We start from the raw sequence: 22,642 nt of genomic DNA, 5'->3' as shown, positions 1-22,642 counted from the left end.
TATTTATTTATTTGACAGAGACACAGAGAGAGAGGGAAGACAAGCAGAAGGAGTGAGAGAGGGAGAAGCAGGCTTCCAACCCAGCAGGGAACCTGATGCAGGGCTCGATCTCAGGACCCTGGCCTTATGACCTGAGCAGAAGGCAGATGCTTAACGACTGAGCCACTCAGGTGTCCCTAGGAATTGTTCACATCGTTGGCTCAGCAGGCCATGAGCAGCTGAGTCCAGTGACCTGCAGTGAGCCCTATGTGGATCATGTGTAGACCTTGGTTTCAGTCCCTGTTCATGTGACTCTTCTCTCTCTTGCTCACATCTCTTCTTTGCTATACCCTTAGCCAGGACCTCAGACCCACTTCTAGGTAACAGCTGAAATTAAGCCTCTCTATCTATACCAAGCCTGGCCCCTTTATCATTCCAGCTTAGTCACATTGTTTCCATGGGGCCAGGAGGGGTTGGGGTGAAAACCCAGAAAAATGAAGAGTAGCCCACTGGTTCAAGGTCCCCCACCCAACTTGCTCCTTGTGCCCACTCACCACCAGAAAACCTGAAACATGGATAGAGAAGCCATACATTTACTTTTTATTATTATAGCATCTTCAGTGACAAGATCAACAATGGATAATTTTAGATTAGTCTGGTGAACTGAGGTCAAGGTGCTCTTTCTCCTGAAATGCCTTAGCTCTTCGGGATGGTTGCAGCTTGTCATATTTACTCATAAATTAGTACTTGGCAGATGTACAAGGATCTGTTTATTGCTGCATCCAGGCTGCAAGATTGTTTAAAAATTTTTTTTATTTTAAAATAACTATAGATTCACTGTAAGTTGCAAAAATAATACATAGAGTCCCCACACAGCCTTCTCTTAATTTCCGTATATGGTTGTTACATCTGATGTTAACTCTGGTACAATTTAAAAACCAGGAAATTGACATTGGTATACTATGTATACATAGTTCTGTGTCATTTTCTCCTATGTGTAGAGTTTATAACCACCACCACCATAACAGGATGAGTTGTTTATAGCACCACAGAGAGAGATCTCTTGTGCTACTATTTTATGGTCCTGCCCACCTTCCACCACCTCTCAACTGTGCTAAAGCCTGGAAACCCCTAATCTGTTTTTCATCACAATCATTTTGTTCTTTAGAGAATGGTCTAAAAATGGAGTCATAGAGTGTGTGACCCATGGAGGTTGGCCTTTTTTACTCAGATTAATGCTACTGAAATCCATCCAAATGATTGCATGTATCCATAGTATGTCCCATTTTATTGCTGAATAGTATTCCACGATATGGATACACTAGAGTTTAACCATTTGCCCATTGAGAGAAACTTGACTGTTTTTAGTTTAGGGCCATTACAAATAAAGAAGACTGCTTACGTTTAATGTAATTATTGAAATGTTAGGATATAAGTTTGCCATTTTATTTTTTGTTTTCCTGTTTATGTTTTTTCCTGTTGTTCATTTCTGTTTTCTTTTCTTTTTCTTTTTTTTCCTACCCATGTATTACTGAAAAATTTGTTAAAATTCTACTTTGATTTATCTACAGTACTTTTGAGTATATATCCTTGTGTAAATATTTTGTATAAATTTTAGTTGCTTGACGGATTGCTTTATACATACATAACTTACCATAGGCGACTGGCGTAGAGACTTTACCAGTTTGAGTATAAAGACCATAAGTCTTTTAAGTCTTAAAGTCTTCTTATAAAACTTTAATTTTCTGTGACTTATGTCTATCATTTTCTTAAACATTTCCTCTATATATGTAAAAAAAATTCACCAAATATTTCCCAAAGTCATTTTCACACATAAATGGTCTAAAGCAAAGAGAGACAAAGTGAATTTAAGAAGCAAGTCAGTATCTTGGCCAGCACCACAAGGCCTAGCTTCCAGAATGTTCCCCTTACCACTCTCTTTCTTCTCCTAACCGAGGGCTTTTCTTCTTCAGAGTCGTTTATCCTTGTTGGCTGATTAGTCTTCAAGTTTTTGCCATAAACTACTCTAGGGAGATGTTGAACGGATCCTGGGGATGGAGACACAAGAGACTGAGGTGATTTTACTCCAGGTCATGGAGGCAAAACACAGCAAGATGTCACACAGGGGTCATTCATGCCTGGCTTTCAGAGCGGGCAGGGACTAGGTTAGCCTAAACGGGGTTTTTGTTCTGTTTGAGGAAAGCAAAACCTCATGGTTTTCCTAGCAAGTGTTTTAGGCTTAATGCAATATTCAGGAAAGAAAAATGACTGAATAAAGAAAATGTGCAAGATGACTCCTGTTTTATCTCCAAACTCTGCTTCATTCTGCTGCCAGGGTTTCCTGGCTAACAAGGTATCTACCATGAACATCTCTTGTGGCAAATCAAAACCTGCCCATTTATTTATCAGTCCTGGTGAAGGTAAACACATTTATAATGCTTTCCTAAGACATGGCTGTGAGAATGAAAGCATTATCAAGCACCAATGATGGCAAATAAATGTCATCTTGCACACCAACCATTCAGCTGGCAGTGAATCCAGGACCAGTGCTTGAGAGTTGTTGAGGACCAAGGGCCATGGAAGAAGTATGGTGTTGGGGAGCAGGCGAGAGAGTAAGGGGCAAATGTGTGGTCCAGAACAAGATCTGCCTAGGGGCACAGGGAGACTTTTTTGCTTCCTTCCTGTTCTCTTCCAGTTCCTTTGAGTGACTAAGAGGGGAACATTAATGCTAAAGAAAAAAAATGTCTCCGGGGGTTAGGAATGGAAATGGGTAGGATCCAAATAACTGGGCACCGCTCTGTGTTTGGATCATGTGTCCTGCATGGATTCTGTACTTCTTGGTGAGAGATGAGGTTGCTAAAACAGAATGGCTACCTCAAGGACATGCTCAAGGCCCCACATGCTAGGGGTGCCTCCTGAGCCTAAGGCAGGACATCTCATCATGTACTTTACAGATGAGGCTGCTCTGTTCTTCTTGGGAAGGGCTTCTGGGAAATCACTTCTGGGGGAAATGTAAAGGAGGGTACATACTCTCAGAGCTGACCACGAGGCAGCGAGACAGATTCTCTAATATTCTACTGCTAGATACATAAATGTATAATCCTATTATAACTATTTGATAGCAGGTATCAAAAATTATTTTAAAAAACATGCTTCTTATTAACATTTGCAATAATAAAGCTACAGCAAGAAAACAATGCAGAATAATTTATAAAGTCTTCATGGTAGAGACTTGCCTCACAAAATTATTTCTAGGAGTGAAATTCTGGAAACAACTTGAATACCCAAAAGTAACTTATGTGTGTTCAACAGGCTCACAGATGTTTTAAATTATGGTTATTAAGACCATGTACCAACATGGATTTCAAAGCAGGATGAAAATGAGATAAATGTTGTCATTTTAACTGCATATAAAAATATATACAGAACCATAACTAGTAAGGAAATCTGTCACTATGATCACTGGCTCACACTGTAGGGCTGTGGATAGTTTAAGATGTTATATTTAAAACTATGCTGGGGTTTAGTTATTTTCATAATGGAAAACATTTAATAAAGGGAAAAGTTGAAAAGGGAATTTTGAGTCATATTTTCAGAGATTTTGGAGAAAGAGTTGCCACAGCTAAGCATTCCAAAGGAAAGTAAGCAGCGAGGAGTGAAGAAATGAAATATGCTGTCTGCTGTGCTTTATCATGTGAAAAAGAAACAAGCTAGTCCCACTGCATTAACAGACCCCCCCTGCTTTTCCATGGACCACAACAAAACTTGCCACCAACATAGGAAAGCCTTGATTCGGAAAAAAAAAAAAATGATTTCCTAAACATATTTTCCTTGATCCTCCCCTTATTTAGGCAGCGGGAAGGGATGAGTGGGTGTTAGTGACTCGTACAGAGAAGGTTCTCTCCACCATTGTCAATTCTACCCAAGACTAACTGTGACTAGGGACACCGTCCAAAGTAGTATTTCAGCTTTGAGATGCACCAAGCTTTAGTTCATGCAGAGAACTGACTTCTGCTGAGTACTTCCTCTGTGTGCTATTTGCTATAGGTGCGCAACAGCCCTTCCAGTTGGGGCTCATACTATTCCCACTTTACAGATGAGCAAACCGATGCTAAGTAAGGTGTCCAGGGAAATGAAAAAACCAGAGCTGTCCTGGACCTGGATCTGTCCAGCTCCAGAATCTTTGGCTTTTCTCTAGGCCAGGCCAGACCTGTGTACCACTTGGCTCTGATTGCCTTACTTTCTCGGACAATAATCTGGTCCTGTCTTCTTTCAACTGGTCTGCCCAGGACAAGGCAAGCTTTCTCGTGCTGACCCAGTCCCTGTATCTAGCACAGTGCCTGGTAAGGTATTTATTTATTGACTGCACTGACCCATACCTGCACCCATTCTTTCCTTACTCTCACAAGAGTCTGGAAAAGAACTGGATATGAGAAGATGGGAATGCAATCTCATTCATTCACAGCCAGGAAAGAGCTTGCAGATTCAGTCTAGAAAGCTCCTAGAACCAATTGTGCATATGCAGACAAGAGAAAAAAAGGTAAGACTGCCTTTAGTACAAGACATTACCTATCAACACTTAATGATAATATCTGCCCATCTCTGTGGCTCAGTTTGGTCACCTTCCCAAAACTCAATGCCCATCTGCCTTCCTACCAATCCATGCTCTGAGATTCCTGGTCTCTGAAGCCCTGAGCCAAAGCATGCCCACAGAATGAACTCCACATCTGGGAGCTGGCAGTCGGTCCTAAATTGCACTGTGACTAAGAGTGTGCTGGCCGTAATGGCTATCCTGGTCATGGGCTATAGGCAGGAGAATTCTGGGAAGAAGCGGGGATGGATGGACCTTTTCTGATTCGTTGTGCCTATACCTGTGGGTGTGTGCATGCAGAGAGGATAGAAGAGACACAGAATTAAAAGCCCTTCATTCAACAAAATTACAAGCCAAGGAGGAAGGGAAAGGTATTTTATGGGCTTGGCTAGAGGAGCTGTTGCAAGAATAGAGGGCTCCCACAGTTCCCTGTAGATGCCACCCCCTACCTTCTTTCCTCCCTCCCTTTTCCCTTCCTGCTTCAGGGTTAGGGTCCCTGGTCACCTCCAGTCTTCCTGGGAATCCTTGGCCATGGAGTTGGGTGAGACCAAATTGGAAAAGATGGCCTTTTTCGGTGCTCCCGTGGCAATATTCTTGATTTTGTTCAGCTTGTCCCGGGCCTGTTGGCATTTTCTCAGGCAATTTGAACAAAGATCTTTGTCTTCCACCAGATATAAGTTGTCCAGCCTCTTGATGGTATCTAGGAATGTGTCTGACTCCTCCGACTTGGGAAAGGGATTTCGCTTTATGTTGAGCTTTTTGAGCTTGGGGAGCTTGGAGATGCTGTTGGGGATGCTGGTCAGCAGGTTGTCATAGAGCCCCACCTCATGGAGCTCCTTCAGAGCACCCAGGGTGGTGGGCACACTGTCCAGGTGGTTTAGGCCTAGGTTCAAGGTGCGGATATTCTTGAGCTGATTGAGCTCCGCAGGCAGCCCATTGGTGATGAGCCTGTTGTTGCTGACATTGAGGTAGAGCAGAGTCGTCATCTGGCCGAGGGACTCAGGAAGCTTGTCAATATAGTTGCTGTGCAGGTCCAGCCACCGCAGGTTCTGGAACTTGGAGATTGATTCAGGGATTTTTCTGATCATATTCCGGCTAAGGTCGAGCTCATCCACATCATTTAGTCTCAGGATACACTTGGGGAAATTGGTAATTCCCATCTTGCTCAAGTCAAGGCGTTTTCTCCCATCAAATGTGATTTTGATACAATTCTTGGCCACTTTGAGGGTGATCTTCTTGCCCTTAGGGCCTTTCCCGCCCTTGGCCATGTTCTTTTAGTAAGGGCGTAGGTTTGAAGTGTGCTGTTCTGATAGGTGGGTGGTCGGCTTGAGGGAAAAGTCACAAGAAACTGCTATATATACTGTGACAAGAAGAGAAAAGAAGTCTAGTTAGGAGCTGACATGAGGGCACCAGACTCCCCTTGAATTGTAATGCTTCACTCGCTAGTGGTTAAAGGAGAGAATGAGGAGGGTGGACAGAAATTAGGGCATCAGCAGAAGTCACCTAGCCAGAGATCTTCAGCAAATTCAGTGTCCTCTTCGGGGGTGCAGGGTCGGCCAAAAGGATGCTCAATGTTCCTCTGGCTGTGCCATTCCCTGACATACGAATCTCTCCACTGTCCTGGGCTCAGGCATACCCCACCCCCACACACCACCACCAAGGGCTACGTTTGTGTGTGTGTGTGTGTGTGTGTTTTCTTGACTATCTGCTACTTCCCAGACCCTCACATAAATCTAGTGTTCCCTTACAGTTATCCCATGAGTCCCTAGGGTGGGGACTGCTGAGTTCTCAGAAGCAGCACAACCTGGGTATGAGGGAATAGGTGGGAGTGAATGGACTCACATCTTACATCTCTCCTCACCTTCTTCCCGGACCCAGAGGCAACAGTTGGGCATGAGCTACTGTCACTGCAGTGTGTCAGGAACAGCAAGAGAGCATCTTTCACTCGGCCCGCAAGTGCATGTGGGTGCCCACACCTCTGTGAGGAGGCTGGAGGAGCCAGGGTTGAGCTTGGCAGCAAGAGAATGCTGTCTTTTTCTACTTCCTACCCCCATGCTTCCTCCCTCACTTCCTTCACGCTGCGGCCCCAGGGCAGACACCTCTGCACTGACAGGTCTGATGTTAGCTATGACTGCTGCCCTATGGAGAAGTAGAATGGACAGAGGCATGGGTAGATTCTGGCCTCAAAATGCTTGGCTTAGAAGTCTAGCTCTGCATTAAAGAATTTTCTTAAAGTTTCAGTGCCACAGTTATCTCATTTATGAAAACAGCCCTCTGATAGGGCTCTTGGGGAGTGTAAATTATCTAAGCCATAAAGTGCTTACAACAGTGCTTGGCACATAGTAAAACCTTGATTAATGTTAACCGTTAAATATCATTATCAGAAACTTTGCACATATTCCTTTTAATCTCCAACTGTCCAATAAGATCCATAGGATTATCTCCATTGTAAAGAAAAGAAGACTGAGGCTTGGGAGTAAAGAAGATCTTTAGCTAAGAACTATCCTGTCCTATTCTAGGGGCTGTTTTCTAAAACCTGGTGCCCTTTGCTTACTGATTTTCTATCTAGGACCAAGCTCCCACCCTGGACAAAAGCATACTGTCAGGAGACACATCATTACATTAGCTCCATTTTCCTACAGGCATGAGTGGGAGAGATGTCCTATGATTTCTGTAGTTCGTTATTCAGGCCCTCTATCAGGAACCAAGTTTGCAAAACACATGAGGCACCAGCAATTGGGCTATGTGAGTCTATCATCACACATTTTCCTCATTCAGTAATCCTCAGTGTCAAAAGGAAGTGGGTAAAAATTACCCTCCAGAGGCTTACTATCAATCATGCTATTGCCATTCCTAGCTAAGGTCAGAGGGTCCAGCCCTACACAAGTCATCCTGGATCAGAGCCTCCTGGGATGGAGATCTTCAGAGTAAACCAACGGAAGCATTCTTAGCTCTCAGCAGCACTGGTGTTCTTTCAAGCAGGCCTTGCAGGCTGAACCCAGTCTTTAGAAACAAGGAACTAAGCACATTCAGGCATAGCTGGCTGGTTACCAAAGACAGTACCGTGTTTACCACTGTTGCAGTTTTTACATCATGCAGAATTGAGGAACCAGAAAGGATAAAGCAGGCTAAAACTGATGGCTGGGATTCTAGCTGCAGTTAGGATGGAACAAGGGCCCTCTTCCCTGTCTCACCGGTTGAATGTGGCTAAAGGCCCCAGACAGAACTCCTGGAGCAGCTCTTGGAGGATAAGATGAAGGCTAAGGTTAAAAGATATCTGATCATATGGTGATAAAGAGTATCAGACAGATTGGAAAAGTAACTCAAAATAAGACCAACTTTGCAGCAATGGTGATGGGAAGATTTACAAGAAAAGCCCCCTTCTGTGCTCAAAACCAAGAAAGGGGGACTCTTGGGGTTGTGGAGAATGAGGGAGATGTCCTGGTTTTTTTTCCCATTTGTTTTTTCCATCCTCTGCTGGCTCAGCTCCAGGCAATCCCGTATCACTAGAGTCAGCCAGGCAGGCAGCTAAAACTCTGAGGGAGGAGAACAATTGTCTCTGACCAAACTTCTGTCCCAAGGAAATGGATGTTGCTTTTTTCTCTTTATCCTACTGCCACTTGGCCCCAGAGGCAGAAATAGTGGCAGGGAAGTACACAGCTGATTTAGAAAATAAAAATCCCAAGATTCTATCCAGAAGACCAAGGAGGGAAGCCACTCTTAGAGCCCCAATGGGTGACTATAAAGAGGAGGGGGTTTAATTAGCTTGTATATGAACTCCTGAACACACCCTGAGATGTCTATGCATGGAGAAAACCATGAACAAGATCTTTAGTACCCAATCCCAAACTGTGAACCCAAAAGCTTTGAATGTTGAGCTGAGAGGTAGATCACCGCACAGATCATTTCAACTGATGCTGAAAAAAATGTATGACAAAAGTTAACATCCACTTATGATGGCATACCAGTAATAGAAAGGCTCTTAACCCAATAAAAGACGCGTGCATGCACACACACACACACACACACACCCTATATTTCACATCATACCTGGTGACTGAATAAATGCTTTCCCCCTAAGTTTAGCAACAAAGCAAGAAGGTAAACCCTCAGTGTGCCTATTCAACATCATATTGGAAATTCTAGCCAGTGCAATAATGCAAGAGGAATAAAAGGCATACAGATAGGAAAGAATGAAATAAAACTTTTTTACTCACAGATAATCTGCTTATCCACCTAGAAAGTTCCACCAAATTTAAAAAACACTCTTGGAAGTAATTATTGAGTTTAGCAAGGTTACAGGATATAAATTAACACCTTGGTTAACACACACAAAAAAAGTATGTATTCCAACAAGAAACAATTGGAATTTGAAATTTGAAAAATACTAATACACAAATAAAATTTGTGTATTTCACATAAGTAATAAAATTTGTGTATTTCACGTAAGTAATAAAAATGTACAGCATTTCTGTGATGAAAATTATGAAACACTGATGAAATAAAGCAAATAATATCTAAGTAAATGGAGAAACATAGCATAAGTTGAAAGACTCAATATCATGAAGAATCAATTCTATCCAAATTGGTCTAAAGATCAATTAAAATTCCAGCAGGATTATTTGAATGAAAATATTTTAAAATTTATATTGAGGGGTGCCTGGGTGGCTCAGTGGGTTAAAGCCTCTGCCTTCGGCTCAGGTCATGATCCCAGGGTCCTGGGATCGAGCCCTGCATTAGGCTCTCTGCTCTCAGCAGGGAGCCTGCTTCCCCCACCCTGGCCCACCACCTGCCTGCCTCTCTGCCTACTTGTGATCTCTGTCTGTCAAATAAATAAATAAAATCTTTTTAAAAAATTTATATTGAAAGGATAAAGAAACTAGAAATCCAAAAATTCTAAAAAAGAAAACATCAAGTTAAGGGAATCATGCTTTCAGTTTTAAAATTTATCATGTAATTACAACATGTGGTGTTGGTGAAGGGACACATACATAGATCAGTGGAATAGAAAACAGATCCCAGAAATTAGAGCCACACAAAAACAGCCAAATGGTCAAATTATTTTTGACAAAAGTTCAAAGGAAAGTCAATGGAGAAACAGTGAACTTTCCAACAAATAGTGCTGGAACAATTGGTTACCCACAAACAAACAAACAAAAATAATCATCTCAAACTATTGAAATGAACTCAGATTAACTCAAAACGAACCACAGATATAAATGTAAAGTGTAAAACCAGGAAACATCTAAAAGAAAACATACAAGAAAATCTTCATAAGCTTGAGTTGGGCAAAAGTACAATCCATAAAAGAAAATATTGACAAATTGGACTTCCACAATATTTACAGTTTCTGCTCTGTAAAAAAAAATCAAGAAAAAGACAAGCTATAGAATGGAAGAAAATATCTGTAGATCCCAGGTCCAACAAATAACTAGTATCTAGAATCTACAAAGAACTCAAGGTCAACAATAAGAAGACAATATAATAAAAATAGAATGCCCAAGAGATTTAACAAGATTTTTCACCATAGAAGTTACAGGGTTGGCAAATACGCCCACAAAAAGTTGCTCAACATCATTAGTCACTAGGAAATGCCAATTAAAATCACAAACAGATACCACTGCACAGCTATTCGAATGTCTAAAATAAAAAAGCAAAAACCCTTAAGAAATCTAAATAGTACAAAGATTTGGTGAGGAAACAGCAACCAGAAAACTCATGGGAATTCAAAATGTTCCTCCAAAAAAACAGTTTGGCAATTTCTTATAAAATGAACTGTATACTTACCATACTTACCCAATATCTCCCCAACTAGGCAATTACCCTAGAAAAACAAAAATTTAGGTTCACACAAAAACTTATGAATGTGTTTATAGCTGCTCTATTCGTGATTGCCAAAACCAGAAGAAAACAATCCAAAGACCTTGCAGTGGGTGGGTGGATAAAGAAACTGTGGCATATCCTATCACGGAACACTGTGAAACAGAAAGAGGACAAATCTGTTGATCCACGTGACAGCTTGGATGCATCTCAAAAGCATTTTGCTGAACAAAAGAAGCCAATCTTCAAAGCCCATATAATGAATGATTCCACGTAATGGTGTTCTGGAAAAGCCACAATGATGGTACAGAAAACAGAGGAGTGGTTGCCCGGGACTAGGGGCAGAGGAGGTTTGACTAGGGGCAGAGAAGGAGGGAGTTTTCTGGGGCGCCGGAACTGCCTGTATCCTGATCGTGGTGCTGGTGTGAAACTGTACATATGTTAGAGCCCAGGGAACTGTGCACTAAAAAAAGGAAAGTTTACACAAATTTACAATTTTTAAAAAACTTAAAAATACTTAGGACTCTACTTCTGCTTCTGTCCTTTTCACTGTGGCTCCTTGCTTGGCCTGGTTTAGAAAGCCTGCAACTTTTTTTTTTTTTTTAATTTTTTAATTTATTTTTTATTTATTTTCAGCATAACAGTATTCATTATTTTTGCACCACACCCAGTGCTCCATGCAATACGTGCCCTCTATAATACCCACCACCTAGTACCCCAACCTCCCACCCCCCGCCCCTTCAAACCCCTCAGATTGTTTTTCAGAGTCCATAGTCTCTCATGGTTCACCTCCCCTTCCAATTTCCCCCAACTCCCTTCTCCTCTCTAACTCCCCATGTCCTCCATGCTATTTGTTATGCTCCACAAATAAGTGAAACCATATGATAATTGACTCAACTTTTGATGCGCCCACATAGCCCTGTTTTGCCCGGTAAAGGGCATCCAGATAATGTACCACGTGGCATTGCTGTGGCACACGTGCATATCAGCGCAGGGAACAGCCACCCACAAGATGGCATGTCAGAGCAACTGCCCTACTGCACTTGAATTGAAATCATAATTTAAAGAAAGATGGGCCAAGAGCAAGGGAACCTGTGTTCTGATCTTATGGCTAACAATGACTTTTCTGCGTGGCAAGGTGCCAGATTTAGCCCATAAAATTACACACTTCCAGCTAAATTTGAGCTTCAGATAAACAAAGGACAATTTTTAGTATACATTGTGTCCCAAACATTGCATAGTTCCATATTTTATTTGGCAATTCTGTCTCCCGGGCCTGAACAATAGTAAAGTTTCCTTTGTTCGTGACCCTTGTGTTAGTCCTTTGGGACTAATTTAAGCAAATCGATGTACTTATTGCCACATTCATTCGTTTGTTCACTCACAGAGGAAGTATGCTGAGAGCCTATTAGTTGCTGCACAGGTGAGCAGTAAAGAGGGCCAGTCCCCAAGCTCCAAGGGGTAAAATGTAGATTGTTATTGATTCTCCTATTGAGCTCCCCAAAGCTCAGGGATAAAGTTCAGCTCAAATACAATAAACATGGGTTAGAGGAGCCCTGGATAAGAAGAATGCTTCCAGTACACTGAAGACCAGCCAGGTGAGCCCTGCTGAGTCTGTTCCCCAGAGCCCACCCACACCCTGATGAGAAGCCCCCCAAGTTCTGATGATGGGAAGGCAGCAGCCTGGAGCTGCCCACAGAGGACTTTTCCATTAAAGAGCTTCTCTCCAACAGGCCCTTTAGCTCCAAGCTTGCTTATGAATTGCCTGCAAGGCAAAGCAGGGGCTAGGATAACAGATGCTGCCACTTCCCCAGCATATCTGGGGCCGCAGTCAGCTCCAGGCCAGGTGAAGCATGATCAGCCCTCACCCACTTCATACTTCTTCCACCTTATCTGGCTGGGGACCTTGCTCTTTGCTATAGAGATTAGGGTGTGTTATATTTGCTCAGAGTCCATGAGGACCCTCTAAGCTGCTGAGTACCATTGGAAGCAGACTAATGTCAGAAGCCCCCAAAGGCCAGGAGTATCCCTTCTCTCATTCAACTCGGAATGGTCAGCATCCTGCCCAGTTCTGCCCATCAAGTAGGAGAACAAATATGGGCAAAAGAATTGTAAAACTCATGATCTTTCGATTCAACAACAACTGGTTAGATGGTCTGATATTACCAATTCACAGAATCCTCAAATGTCAGAGTGGGAGTAGCAACCCACAAAAGGGCAGCTGGAAAACAGAGAAGGAGATACAAATTGATAAATGGATAGATGTAGATGGATGGATGGATGGATGGATGGATGGACGGATGGTTGGAGAGATAAGAGGTTTCATATAATGAATAGCTGAGAAGCCCTAACACAATAAGTTTTTAAATGCACTGGGTCTTTTTGTCCTGAACAATTGGTTTTTATACTTTGGAAAAACTGGACCAGTTGGTTGACTCTAATTTCTAATTAATTTTTCTATCTAGTCATCGTGAATCAAACAGCATGGTGGGACACCCCGTGGATATCTAAATTAAAAATGTAACAGCAACCTATATTTTCATGCCATCAAAATATTTGCAGGCATTTTTAGTTGTAAGATTGTTATCATCACTATGCTAATAGAGTTTATCTTGTGTGTTGCACTCATGTGTCTTTATATTTGTAATTAAGACTGACTCTGTATATATCTGATATCTTTAACATCTCGCTAATGTAATCTCACAATAATTATTTCACTCTTGACTAATGCATTGAGACACAGGACAGACACACTATAGAGCCCAAAGCCCAAAAGTCACAGCTGTTTCCCAGCCAGTATTTAGAGCTAACTTAAAAAGTTAGCTCTAGGGGCACCTGGGTGGCTCAGTGAGTTAAGCCGCTGCTTTCGGCTCAGGTCATGATCCCAGGGTCCTGGGATCGAGTCCTGCATCAGGCTCTCTGCTCAGTGGGGAGCCTGCTTTCCCCTCTCTCTCTGCCTGCCTCTCTGTCTACTTGTGATCTCTCTCTGTCAAATAAATACATAAAATCTTTTTAAAAAGTTAGCTCTAAATACTAAAAGTCTAAAGCTCTAAAGGTCATGCTGTATGAGTGAGAAGTATCTTTTGCTTGCAGGCCATCTCTTAAGGGGAAATGATGTAAACTTCCTTCAGTAGAATCAGTCATTCCAAAGGCACTGCATTTATTCTCTCTCCTGACTTTCATAAGACCCATTCCCTGGACACATAAGGGGCCAGCCTCCCCTCCACTGTGACTACCCATGTGGCTTCCAATCATTCCATGTGCCCTCTGCCCCTTCCCCAAGCATCTGTGTCTTCTCATAAGAGGCAGCCAGGTGGCAGGTGAAGATGTGGTTGCGTCCTCTGGGACCGTCTGTGAGCTGCCCTTGGACCTTCTGGCCAGGGCTCCAAAATAGGCACTAATGTTTGACTTGGGCCCAGTCTGCCCTGGGGGAAAGATTTATCATTTGTCCAGTGCCCACCCTGGGCCAGGAACTGTGCATTCATCTATTTGCTTTACAGGGTAGCTGGTTTCCGGAATACAGGCTCACTGGGGGGTGTAAACATGAAGTGCTTTTATTTTTTCCATTCCTGCCCCCAGCTGTGTTATGTTGAGCCCCTCTTTCCTGTAGGCAGAAAGACAGATTACTAGGAAGGGGATAGGGGACAGACTGGAGACAGAAGGATGTCTGCGGAGCTCACAGCAACAGCTCTACCATACACATGGCAAGAGAGATGCAGACAGCAGGCGTGGAGTCTTACAGGGCCCCCACGATCATGCGCATTTTCTGACATCATCATCAGATCCACTCAGCATCATTCACTTGGGTGACATGTCGTGGCAAGTCACGACTGCAGAGCTGCGGCTGAGCCCTTCCTCTATCTCTACAGCAATGACTCAGAGGTTCATTCTATCTTTAGAATAAGAGAACGGAGGCTCAGAGAATCAAGTGACTTTCCCAAGGTAACACAGACAATGTAGCACAGCCAAAGCAAACACAGATATGTCTGATACCAAAGCGTACGATCTCTGTGCTATACTAGGCTGCCTTTCTTTCCTCTGTCTACTGTTGCCATTGCTCTAGCAATAGGAAATACTATTTCCTATATCCTATTCCTAGGGTGGGTGGGGGCACATTGCCAGCCCCGTGACTCCAAGGAGAAGAAGGCATTCTGGAATCCTAGCATTCCCAGGGCAAAATATACCTAGAACAGAAATTAAAGCTGCTTGTCCCGCATGTCCCCAAAAGATGTGCCACCTCTGGCTTTGGAATCTTTTGTCCCTCGGCCGTCCCCAAGCTCCCCCATGGTGTGAGCTTCTTGCCACATTGAACATGTCAAGAATGTGAAGATACAGATTTTTCATCCAGTATGGCCGAGGAATGGTAGCCCCCACCTTCCCAGGTTCTCACCAGAGACTTGGGGCCCTCTTCTCCTCTGGGGGGCTGCTGGCTATGTAGGCGCGCTGAGAGGCTGTATGCAGACCACCAGAAGTTTGATTTTCACTGTGCAGGCTTACTGTAAAGTCTAATCCCTGTGAGTTGCTCGTGTGCTCTTTCCAGACAACAGGCTACCCCCCTGTGTCAATCACATGATTCTCTCTACTCCCTCCCCCTCCCACACGCATGCTCAACCCCTAGAGGCACATCATGCCCTCTGCTTCCCGCCACCTCCCTTAGCCATTTCATTTGGTCCTCACTACCCTCCCTTGAGGTGAGAATAGTCCTCCTACCCAAAGATAAGCACGCCATGGGGGGGAGTGGGGCATGAAGTAGTTTATCCAAACTCCCACAGCTCACCTTATTCCAAGGCTTCTGGGTAGAACATCCTTTCCATGATAATAGAGCTGCAGCAAACAGAGTGTCTGTGTGGGAATCATCAGGTTCACTCCATGTGGCAGTTATCTGGTTAATCGGATCAGTGCGGCTCTAAGTGTCTTCCTGGGCTATTATGCGTGTACAGCTCTGTCTACCCTTAATATTATTTACTTCTCCGTCCTGAGCACCCGTGCGGCTCACTCATGCTGTTATCTGTCAAACTGCCCCCTTCCCCTGGCGGATAATAAGAATTCAACTTTTATTTGGAGCAAAAGTTCCCAGGGGGTCACATGGCCCAGTAACAGAAGATTATGATTTCTTATTGGTTTAATAGCATCTATTTTGTAATTCTGAATGTACTCTGTTTTAATTGGATTTGTTAAAGGAACAAAAGGGAATAGGTGCCTTACGATTAAAATAAAATATTAAGATTATTAGTTTAACAGACTAGAAATGCCTTGTTCATCAGCGAACGCATTCAAAACACACAAACCAACCTCCGCACACAGGAAAGCAGAAGGACCAGTCATTCCTGGCACCCGCAGACCTTCAGAGATGAGCGCTAATTCAGTTTCAACCAACGGGGTTTAAATACTGCTACTGCCAGATAGATGCTATTGCATTTTCTCCCCACGGCCTAGGCCTCCCCTGCAGATAAGGCAATGGGCTCCGAAAAGCGGCCTGGAAGGGTGAAAAGTACAGGGGCTTCAGACCACCTGGGGTGCCTTCTGCCTCCCCCTCTACCATCTGGGGGACCCTGGACGGTCCCCTGAGCCTCACAGAGCTTCAGCTCCCCCTTCTGGGAATAGGATCACAAAAGTGGCTGCTTCTGAAGGTGGGGTGAGCATAGGCGAGCCCTGGAGGCCTGTGCTGTGCCTTCCTGTATTGGGGGAGAGGGGAAATCGTGGCATGATCAGGACAGCGTAACTGGTCAACAGTGGAGCCACAACTCCAGCAGTCCCACGGAGTAGAAATCGGATTCAGGCTCCACAGCCCCACGTCCTTACTGTGGCATCTCTGCCTCACCGGGTGCACTTTAGGTTACTTTATCCTGGGGGACAAGGAGACAGCTCCTTGAGCCACAGGACCCCCAAGAATGGAGCCCTGAAGATCGACCGTAAGGGGACAGTTGAACTTCCCATGGCTCTTTTGGATTTACTCATTCATTAACCATAGGTACCTGATAGCCGCTGTGGATGGGCGTGGTTTCATACAGCAAGCCACAGGAAGCGGGAGAGGAGCAAAAGCAGAGAAGCGTACAATGCCAGGTGGCAAGGAGTGCTAGGAGGAGAAAGAGTTGTGACAAAAGAAACAGAGATGGTGCTGGGGGGAGGGAAGGGGGCGTACGCTTCTGGAGAGGGTGACCAGGAAGGGCCTCCTTGAGAAGAAGACAGCCGGGCAGAGACTGAAGGAAGCAGGGATCCAGGGAGATGGGGAGGGTGTTTTGGATGGAGGAAACAGATGGCAAGGCCCTCGGCAGAGGGGAAGGGGGGGACAAGCGCCGGGGAGAAGGAAGAAGGAAAATGGAAGGAGGGTAAAGAGAGAAGGGGGTGGGCGGTGGAAGGGAGAGAGAGAAGAAAGGGAGCAGGCAGGCCAGAGGCACAATCAAAAACAAAATAAGCAAAAAGAACAACAACAGCAAAAACACACCAAACAAACAAAACGAGAACAGACGTGACCTGGCTTATTGCTTATTTTCCAAATGATACTCGGGCTATTGTGAGAAAAATCCCCAGAGCATGTCATACCAGAGAGAGCGAGCCAGTCCCCACACTTCGTCCAAGGCCATCACAGACAAGCCCAGGTTCCCTCCGCTCTAATTTCTACCAGAGACTGGAGAAAACCCAGCCACCTGGCTGGCATCAGCCATAGTGTGTTACTGGACTGGCACGTCACTGTGAGGTGTGCTCTCAGACAGGGTCTCGGGGCCACCAGGAAGCAACCGTGCACAGGACCTCTTACGTGCAGCCCACTGGGTGGGAGCTCTCGGGGGTAGTGGACATAAACCAGACATGGCAGGGAGCTGTCCGGGCTGGATGAGAACTGTGTCTGCCATGGGCTCCCTGGGGGCCATGGCCAAACCACTCACCTCTTCTCAGTCTACACCCTATACCTGGGTGATCTCACCTAGTGTCTTTATTTAAATACACCAATGACTCCCCAACTTTTGTTTTTTGTCTAGACCTTGCCCTCTGACCCCAGACTTCTTTATCTTTCTGCCTACTTAACATTGCTCCTTGCACTATGCGAAGACACCAAAACACATTGTGTCCCAAACCAATCTCCCTGTCCCCCGCGCTGCCCCCACAGCCTCCTCCAGCCAGGCCGACAGCAACAGCATCTCGGCCCCAGATGCTGGCTGGGGCCCAGACCATGGCATCACACTCAACACCCCTTTGCCTCTTAGGTTACATGTTTGGTCTGTCAGGAAATCCTGCTCGCTCTGTGCTCAGGGTCTATCCAGAATCCTACCATTTCCCACCATGTGTCTGGGGGTCACCCTGAGCTGAGTCACTACCGTTTGCCACCGGGCCTTGGCGGCGGCCTCCTGTCTTATTTTCCTGCACCTGTCTTTGTCCTGTGCAATCTGTTCTCGACACAGCAGCCAGAGGATTTCTGTTACCACAGCAAGTCCCTCCCTTTTACTCCTTGGTGCACACCCCTCCAGTGACTCCTGTCTCACCCAGATAAGGGCCAGACACTTACCAGTGGCTTCATGGCCTGACCCATTGCCTCCTCTCTGAAGGGTCCTCCACCACTCACAGCCACACTCACTCCACATCCACCACTCAGCCCGGCCATTCCTCTAATCCACCCCTACAAACTCCTTTTTATAGCCTTTGCTCCAGCTCTTTCATCCTTCTGGAAGGTTCTTCACTCAGATACTTACTTGACCGACCTGTTCATCTTCTTCAAGGTTTTGGGTAAAATTTACCTGCTCAATTCAGCCTGCCCGGATGCCCCAATTAATGAAGCACACCGAACCCCAGCGTGTCCTGATCCTCCTAGTTCTGTTGCACTGTCTTCCATGATACTTATCACCTGAATATTATTTCTAATAGGCTTACTTGTTGTGCTTATTTTTATCGTCTGTGCCTTTCTCTCCCCCCAACCCCTAATCAGATGCTGCACTCCCAGTGCCTGGAATGGAGGAGGCCTTCAGTCAGTCTTGGTTGAAGGCATGGATTCTAGGTGTTTACCAAGCTCATCCCAGCTCCCACGACCCTAGCCAGGGGTCAGCTTCCTCCCAGATCCCACGACTGCTGTGGAATCCCTCGTGACCCACTATTTATGCACCTACTTTGAAAGGGCTTCTAGAACATGCAGACTATTTTTTAAAGGAGAAATCTGTGGGGGAAAGTCGTCACTTTCACACCAAATAATTATCAGTCACCAAGTGCGTACCCAGCCCTGGGTGGGACACCCTTGAGGACAGGAAGACTTTCCAAACAGATGCATACAAGGGTGTGATGAACTTTTTGGCTGTGAGATTAAGTGTGCAGTGAGGCTGGAAAGTGGGTTAGCAGTACGACAAATGAAACTTTAATTGGGTTCGGCCAAAGGGAAAGAAAACGTCCCTGGAGTGAGTAGCCGGATGTAAGACTTGTGGAAAAATTTTTGCTGATTCCCAAGGACAAAAGTCTTTGCAACCTTTAAACACAAATCATTAATGATAATATTAATAATAAAAGAAAAAACATAGCAGCAATTAGAAGCTATGATTATACCTTTGTCCACTGTTAACCTCTAGAGCTTGCTACAACCCAAGCTACTCACTTGCTCATTCATTCGTTCGTTCATTCAACAATTTGTATTTGAGTCATTCTATTGGTCAGGGTCAGGTTGGAAGAGACACAGTAAACAAAGTAGACATTGCTATACTTCTCACGAAGCTCCTATTTCAGGCGAAGCAAATCAATGAATAAAAACAAACAAAAAGGCCCAAGATCATTTCAGCCGGTATAGACACTCTGCAAAAAAATCAAACCTGGGTGTGGTGTATAAACAATGAATCTTGGAAGAGTGAGAAAAAATAAAATTAAATTAAATTAAAAAAAAAAATCAAACCTGGTGGAGGTCCAAGGGAATGTCCAGGATCAGGGAAAGAATACTGGGGAGGGGTGGCCTAATTTAGACTCAGAAGGTGGAGCAAGGACTCTCTGAGGTGACGTTTGAACTGACACTAAAATGAGGGCACATGGGAGGATTTGGGGAAGAACTCCCTTGTGCGGTGGGGGGTGCACCAGGGCAAAGGCCTACCAAGCTGGGAGGAGCTTGTGGTGTTTACTAGAAAGGAGATGTCTCAAGGGCTGGAACAGAGACAGTAAGGAGAGGGTAGAAGATGAGGACAAAGGGCTGGGGAGGGCCTGCCTGAGGGGGGACAGCATCACCCTGGTTGCTGGGAAGTCTCAGAGGTAGGGAAGGAAGAGTAGATGGAGATAGCCCCTTGCAGGCAGAAGATGATGACTACCAGGGGCATAGGAAGGAGAAGGATGGCGCATATTTACCGTATGTGGGAGAAGCAGAATTAGAATGGTCTTCTGGGTTGCATGTGTGGGTCAAAGAGAAAATGCAGCCTGCCGTTCTAGCGGGCCTGGCATTTTCTACACGTTTCCTCTCATGCTGAACGCTAAGTTTATGTCCAAGTGCATTGCGTGCATTATCTCATTTGATCCATCCACCCCACTTTACGGAGAAAGCCCTGAGCCTCCAAGTGTGTCCCTTGTCAAAGTCACACGCTGCTCAGTCCTCTTGTCTGGGGGCTGAACTGGCATTCGGCTTTTCCGTGGAAGTTTGATTTTACAAAGTCCAGTGATAAATCTGGCCCTCTGGGTTGACAAGGAAGCTCCTGACTCATATTTTCCAAACAGTAGCCTCAGTGGAACGAGGTTCTGTGTAACTCTCTCTCTAGACCAGGTCAAGCCTCACCCTTGAGATTCATCCCTCACGGCAGAGATAGCATGTGTGTGTTATCGACCTCGCTCTGGGGGCTGAGATGAGGTCTGTGATGCAAGTCTGGGAAGAAACTAGAAGTTGGCGATGAGTCAAACTGGCAGCGGATGGAAAGGCTGGCGATGGATTGTGCAGCCGGGGGACCCATCATGCCTGTTTGGAGGGGTGCATTTTTCCCTGCACACCTTCTGTTCTAGGGAGACCAGGGACCAGGAAACATCACCCAGTCTGACTTTCCCATCACATAGGTGATGGCTGGAGGGAGAGAGCATGAAGTCACCCTCACCTCTTGATAGCAATGGTAATTCCAAGAGGAAATTGGAGCCACCAAGAACTGGGCCTTAAAAATTGGTCTCTAGACAACGGTGGGGCTCAGGGTCTCTGCAGAATGGGCAGTGTCTGGCTCAGTGCTTCCATTTCCCCTGCAGGCTCAGACTCCGGCCAGAAGGCATGTGAGTCACAGACCAGTCGCAGCTCTGTCTCTCTAGATATATGACTTCGTACACATTTCCTAACCTTTCTGACTCCTCATTTCATCCCACAGGAGCTGGTGTTCAGGACTCAGTTCACGTAACATCACATATGGTTCGTAAATGTATTGAGAACTCACTATGTGCCAGACCCTTTGCAAAGCAATGACACTGCGTAGCTTTTAACATATTTGAATTCAGTTCCTGCTTTCAGACTGTGTGTAGCAATTATACTGACCACCTATTACAGGCCAGACATTTTACAAACATTATAAGGAATTCTTATAACCACCTATATATTGGTTTTCATCTCCATTGGACGGATATGGCAACCAAGGTTCAGTGAGGCCAAGTAGCTTATCCAAAGTCACAAAGACCGGAACTAGGAGCACCTGCATTTTCCCATTATACCTGTCTTGGAAATAGGGACATAGGCAGGTGTTCCAGTGTGTTCCTTGAAGAGTCTCTCCTTGCAAAGCCCACCCCAGCCTAGGACATGACTGCTTGTTAATGGGTCCCAGCATTCAGGACAACTTGTGAAGAGAGTTAGCTTCCAGACTTCTCAAAAGATGGCGTGTGCCCCCAAACCCCACTCCGGTCAGCAGTCATTAGGCTCCAGCCTCCTGAGTAAAGAAGTGTAGCCACCCTGCACTCCCCCGATGGGTCAGTCACTGGTGGGGTTAAGAAGCATTTCAAATTCTAGTCACCTCTGCCTGTGGAACAGCAAAATGCTCCAGATGCAGACTTTGGAAAGAGACCCAAGTGTGACCCCAATGTCCCAGAGACTCACACACTGTCCTTCCCAAGCTGGCCATGGCCCCAGGCACCCAAGAAAGGCCGGCTGGGTCCCCAGCTCGGGCCCCTGCTAGCTGCCCTTCCTGCCTGCAGCTCAGGGCCAGCTTCCTCCTCTTTAAATAATGAATTAGCTCGTGTCTAGGGTTTGTAAATAAAGCACACCAAGAGAACCAGCGTTTCCAAAGTTGCTTACTCAAAGGAGGAGAGCAAAAAGCCAAGTTTGTTTGGCAGAGTTCAAGTAAATCGATAAATGAGGGCCACCACCAGAGGAAAACTTACCCCGTTTGTGCCAGTTCCTCCTCCTCCACTGTGAAACTTTGTCACCAGGCAACAAGAGACTTGGGACCTGGAGTTAATTAGCATAGTCTTGACGCCAGCCTGCAAGGTGGGAACACAATAGCTGAGAGGTCTCCAGGACACACAGGCGCAGGCGCAGGAGCTGTCCTCGTGGCAGGGTGGGGGGGTGAGGGGGGGCGCCCGGGGCCTGGGCTCCTCCAGTTTCTTGTTGGGGGGGCTTTCCTTTCTGCCACCCCCAGCAGCATGGTGGATACTTCTCCACCAGACAGAACTGGCCTGCCATGGCCACACCGGAAGTGGACATTGCTAACGGAAGAGCAGCCATGCTTGCCCCTTTTAAGGGACAAACACCTTACTTTTATATAAAGCACAGAGTCAGTCCCATGAAATATCATTCGTCTTCCTCGTTATTTGTCCAAATAGCTTTTTCAGCTCTTTGATCTGTGAGAGAGCTATCTTTTATCTGCTTATTTGAATTTAATTATTTCTTGCGTTTTTCTCTTTGTGCCCTTTTCACACGATGAAGTCGGAATGACCATAATGCGCGTATAAACCGTACAATTATATAGTCATTTTTGTCTCACTTAATATTATGTTAAATGCTGATGTGTAATTTCTAAAATCTACTGCTCAATAGAATGTGTAATACTGAATCTGGTTGACTGGGCTTTTCCTCTTGTTTCCAATTTGGTGCTGTCGTGACTAGGGCTGCAACAAATATATTTGTACATTTATAATCTTTTTGTTCAGTTTTTTCCTTTAAACTAAATTGCCAGACATTGAGAAGACCAGCAAAAAGTTACCCATGAAAACTATTATGCAAATAATAACATTGTAGAAAAATTTGAAAATGCATACATAGAAATAAATAAATATGCCCGAAATTACACTACCCAAATGAAATTAAATAAAATAATTAGCAGATAAGTAATTTGAACTACA

At 45.0% G+C, this 22,642-nt stretch overlaps 2 protein-coding genes across 9 annotated transcripts in view; one reads left to right on the top strand and one right to left on the bottom strand.

Moving 5' to 3' along the window:
* WDFY4 (WDFY family member 4) overlaps positions 1–22,642 on the top strand; it is a 268,674-nt gene that overhangs the window by 202,671 nt on the left and 43,361 nt on the right. Inside the window, exon 48 of one of the 4 annotated variants that reach the window (XM_045068822.1) lies at positions 20,683–22,437. The exons of the other annotated variants lie outside the window; for them this stretch is intronic. Within the exon in view, the coding sequence (XP_044924757.1) occupies positions 20,683–20,731 (49 nt within the window). The 3' untranslated portion in view covers positions 20,732–22,437. Of the gene's footprint in view, positions 1–20,682; positions 22,438–22,642 lie in introns of those variants that run through there. 4 annotated transcript variants of the gene reach the window in all.
* On the bottom strand, positions 557–21,771 carry LRRC18 (leucine rich repeat containing 18). Of its 5 annotated transcripts, none has more exons than XR_200446.3 (4): positions 21,683–21,771; positions 5,075–5,930; positions 1,634–2,027; positions 557–766 (listed from the first exon to the last, which is right to left on the bottom strand). XR_200446.3 is itself a non-coding variant. In XM_004765843.3 (3 exons), exons 2-3 carry the CDS (start codon positions 5,836–5,838, stop codon positions 2,006–2,008), a joined length of 786 nt encoding a protein of 261 aa, XP_004765900.1. In that variant the 5' UTR covers positions 5,839–5,930; positions 21,683–21,771; the 3' UTR covers positions 557–2,005. The 5 variants fall into 5 exon arrangements, 2 of the variants coding, with proteins under 2 accessions (XP_004765900.1, XP_044924761.1); XR_006603179.1 differs by having other exon boundaries at positions 557–1,821; positions 1,912–2,027; XR_200448.3 differs by having other exon boundaries at positions 1,912–2,027.

Source organism: Mustela putorius, unplaced genomic scaffold (assembly GCF_011764305.1).
Source record: "Mustela putorius furo isolate JIRA1106 unplaced genomic scaffold, ASM1176430v1.1 tig00003909_pilon_pilon_pilon, whole genome shotgun sequence".
In the NCBI taxonomy this organism is placed as follows: domain Eukaryota; kingdom Metazoa; phylum Chordata; class Mammalia; order Carnivora; family Mustelidae; genus Mustela; species Mustela putorius.
This window is presented reverse-complemented; position numbering and strand designations above follow the sequence as displayed.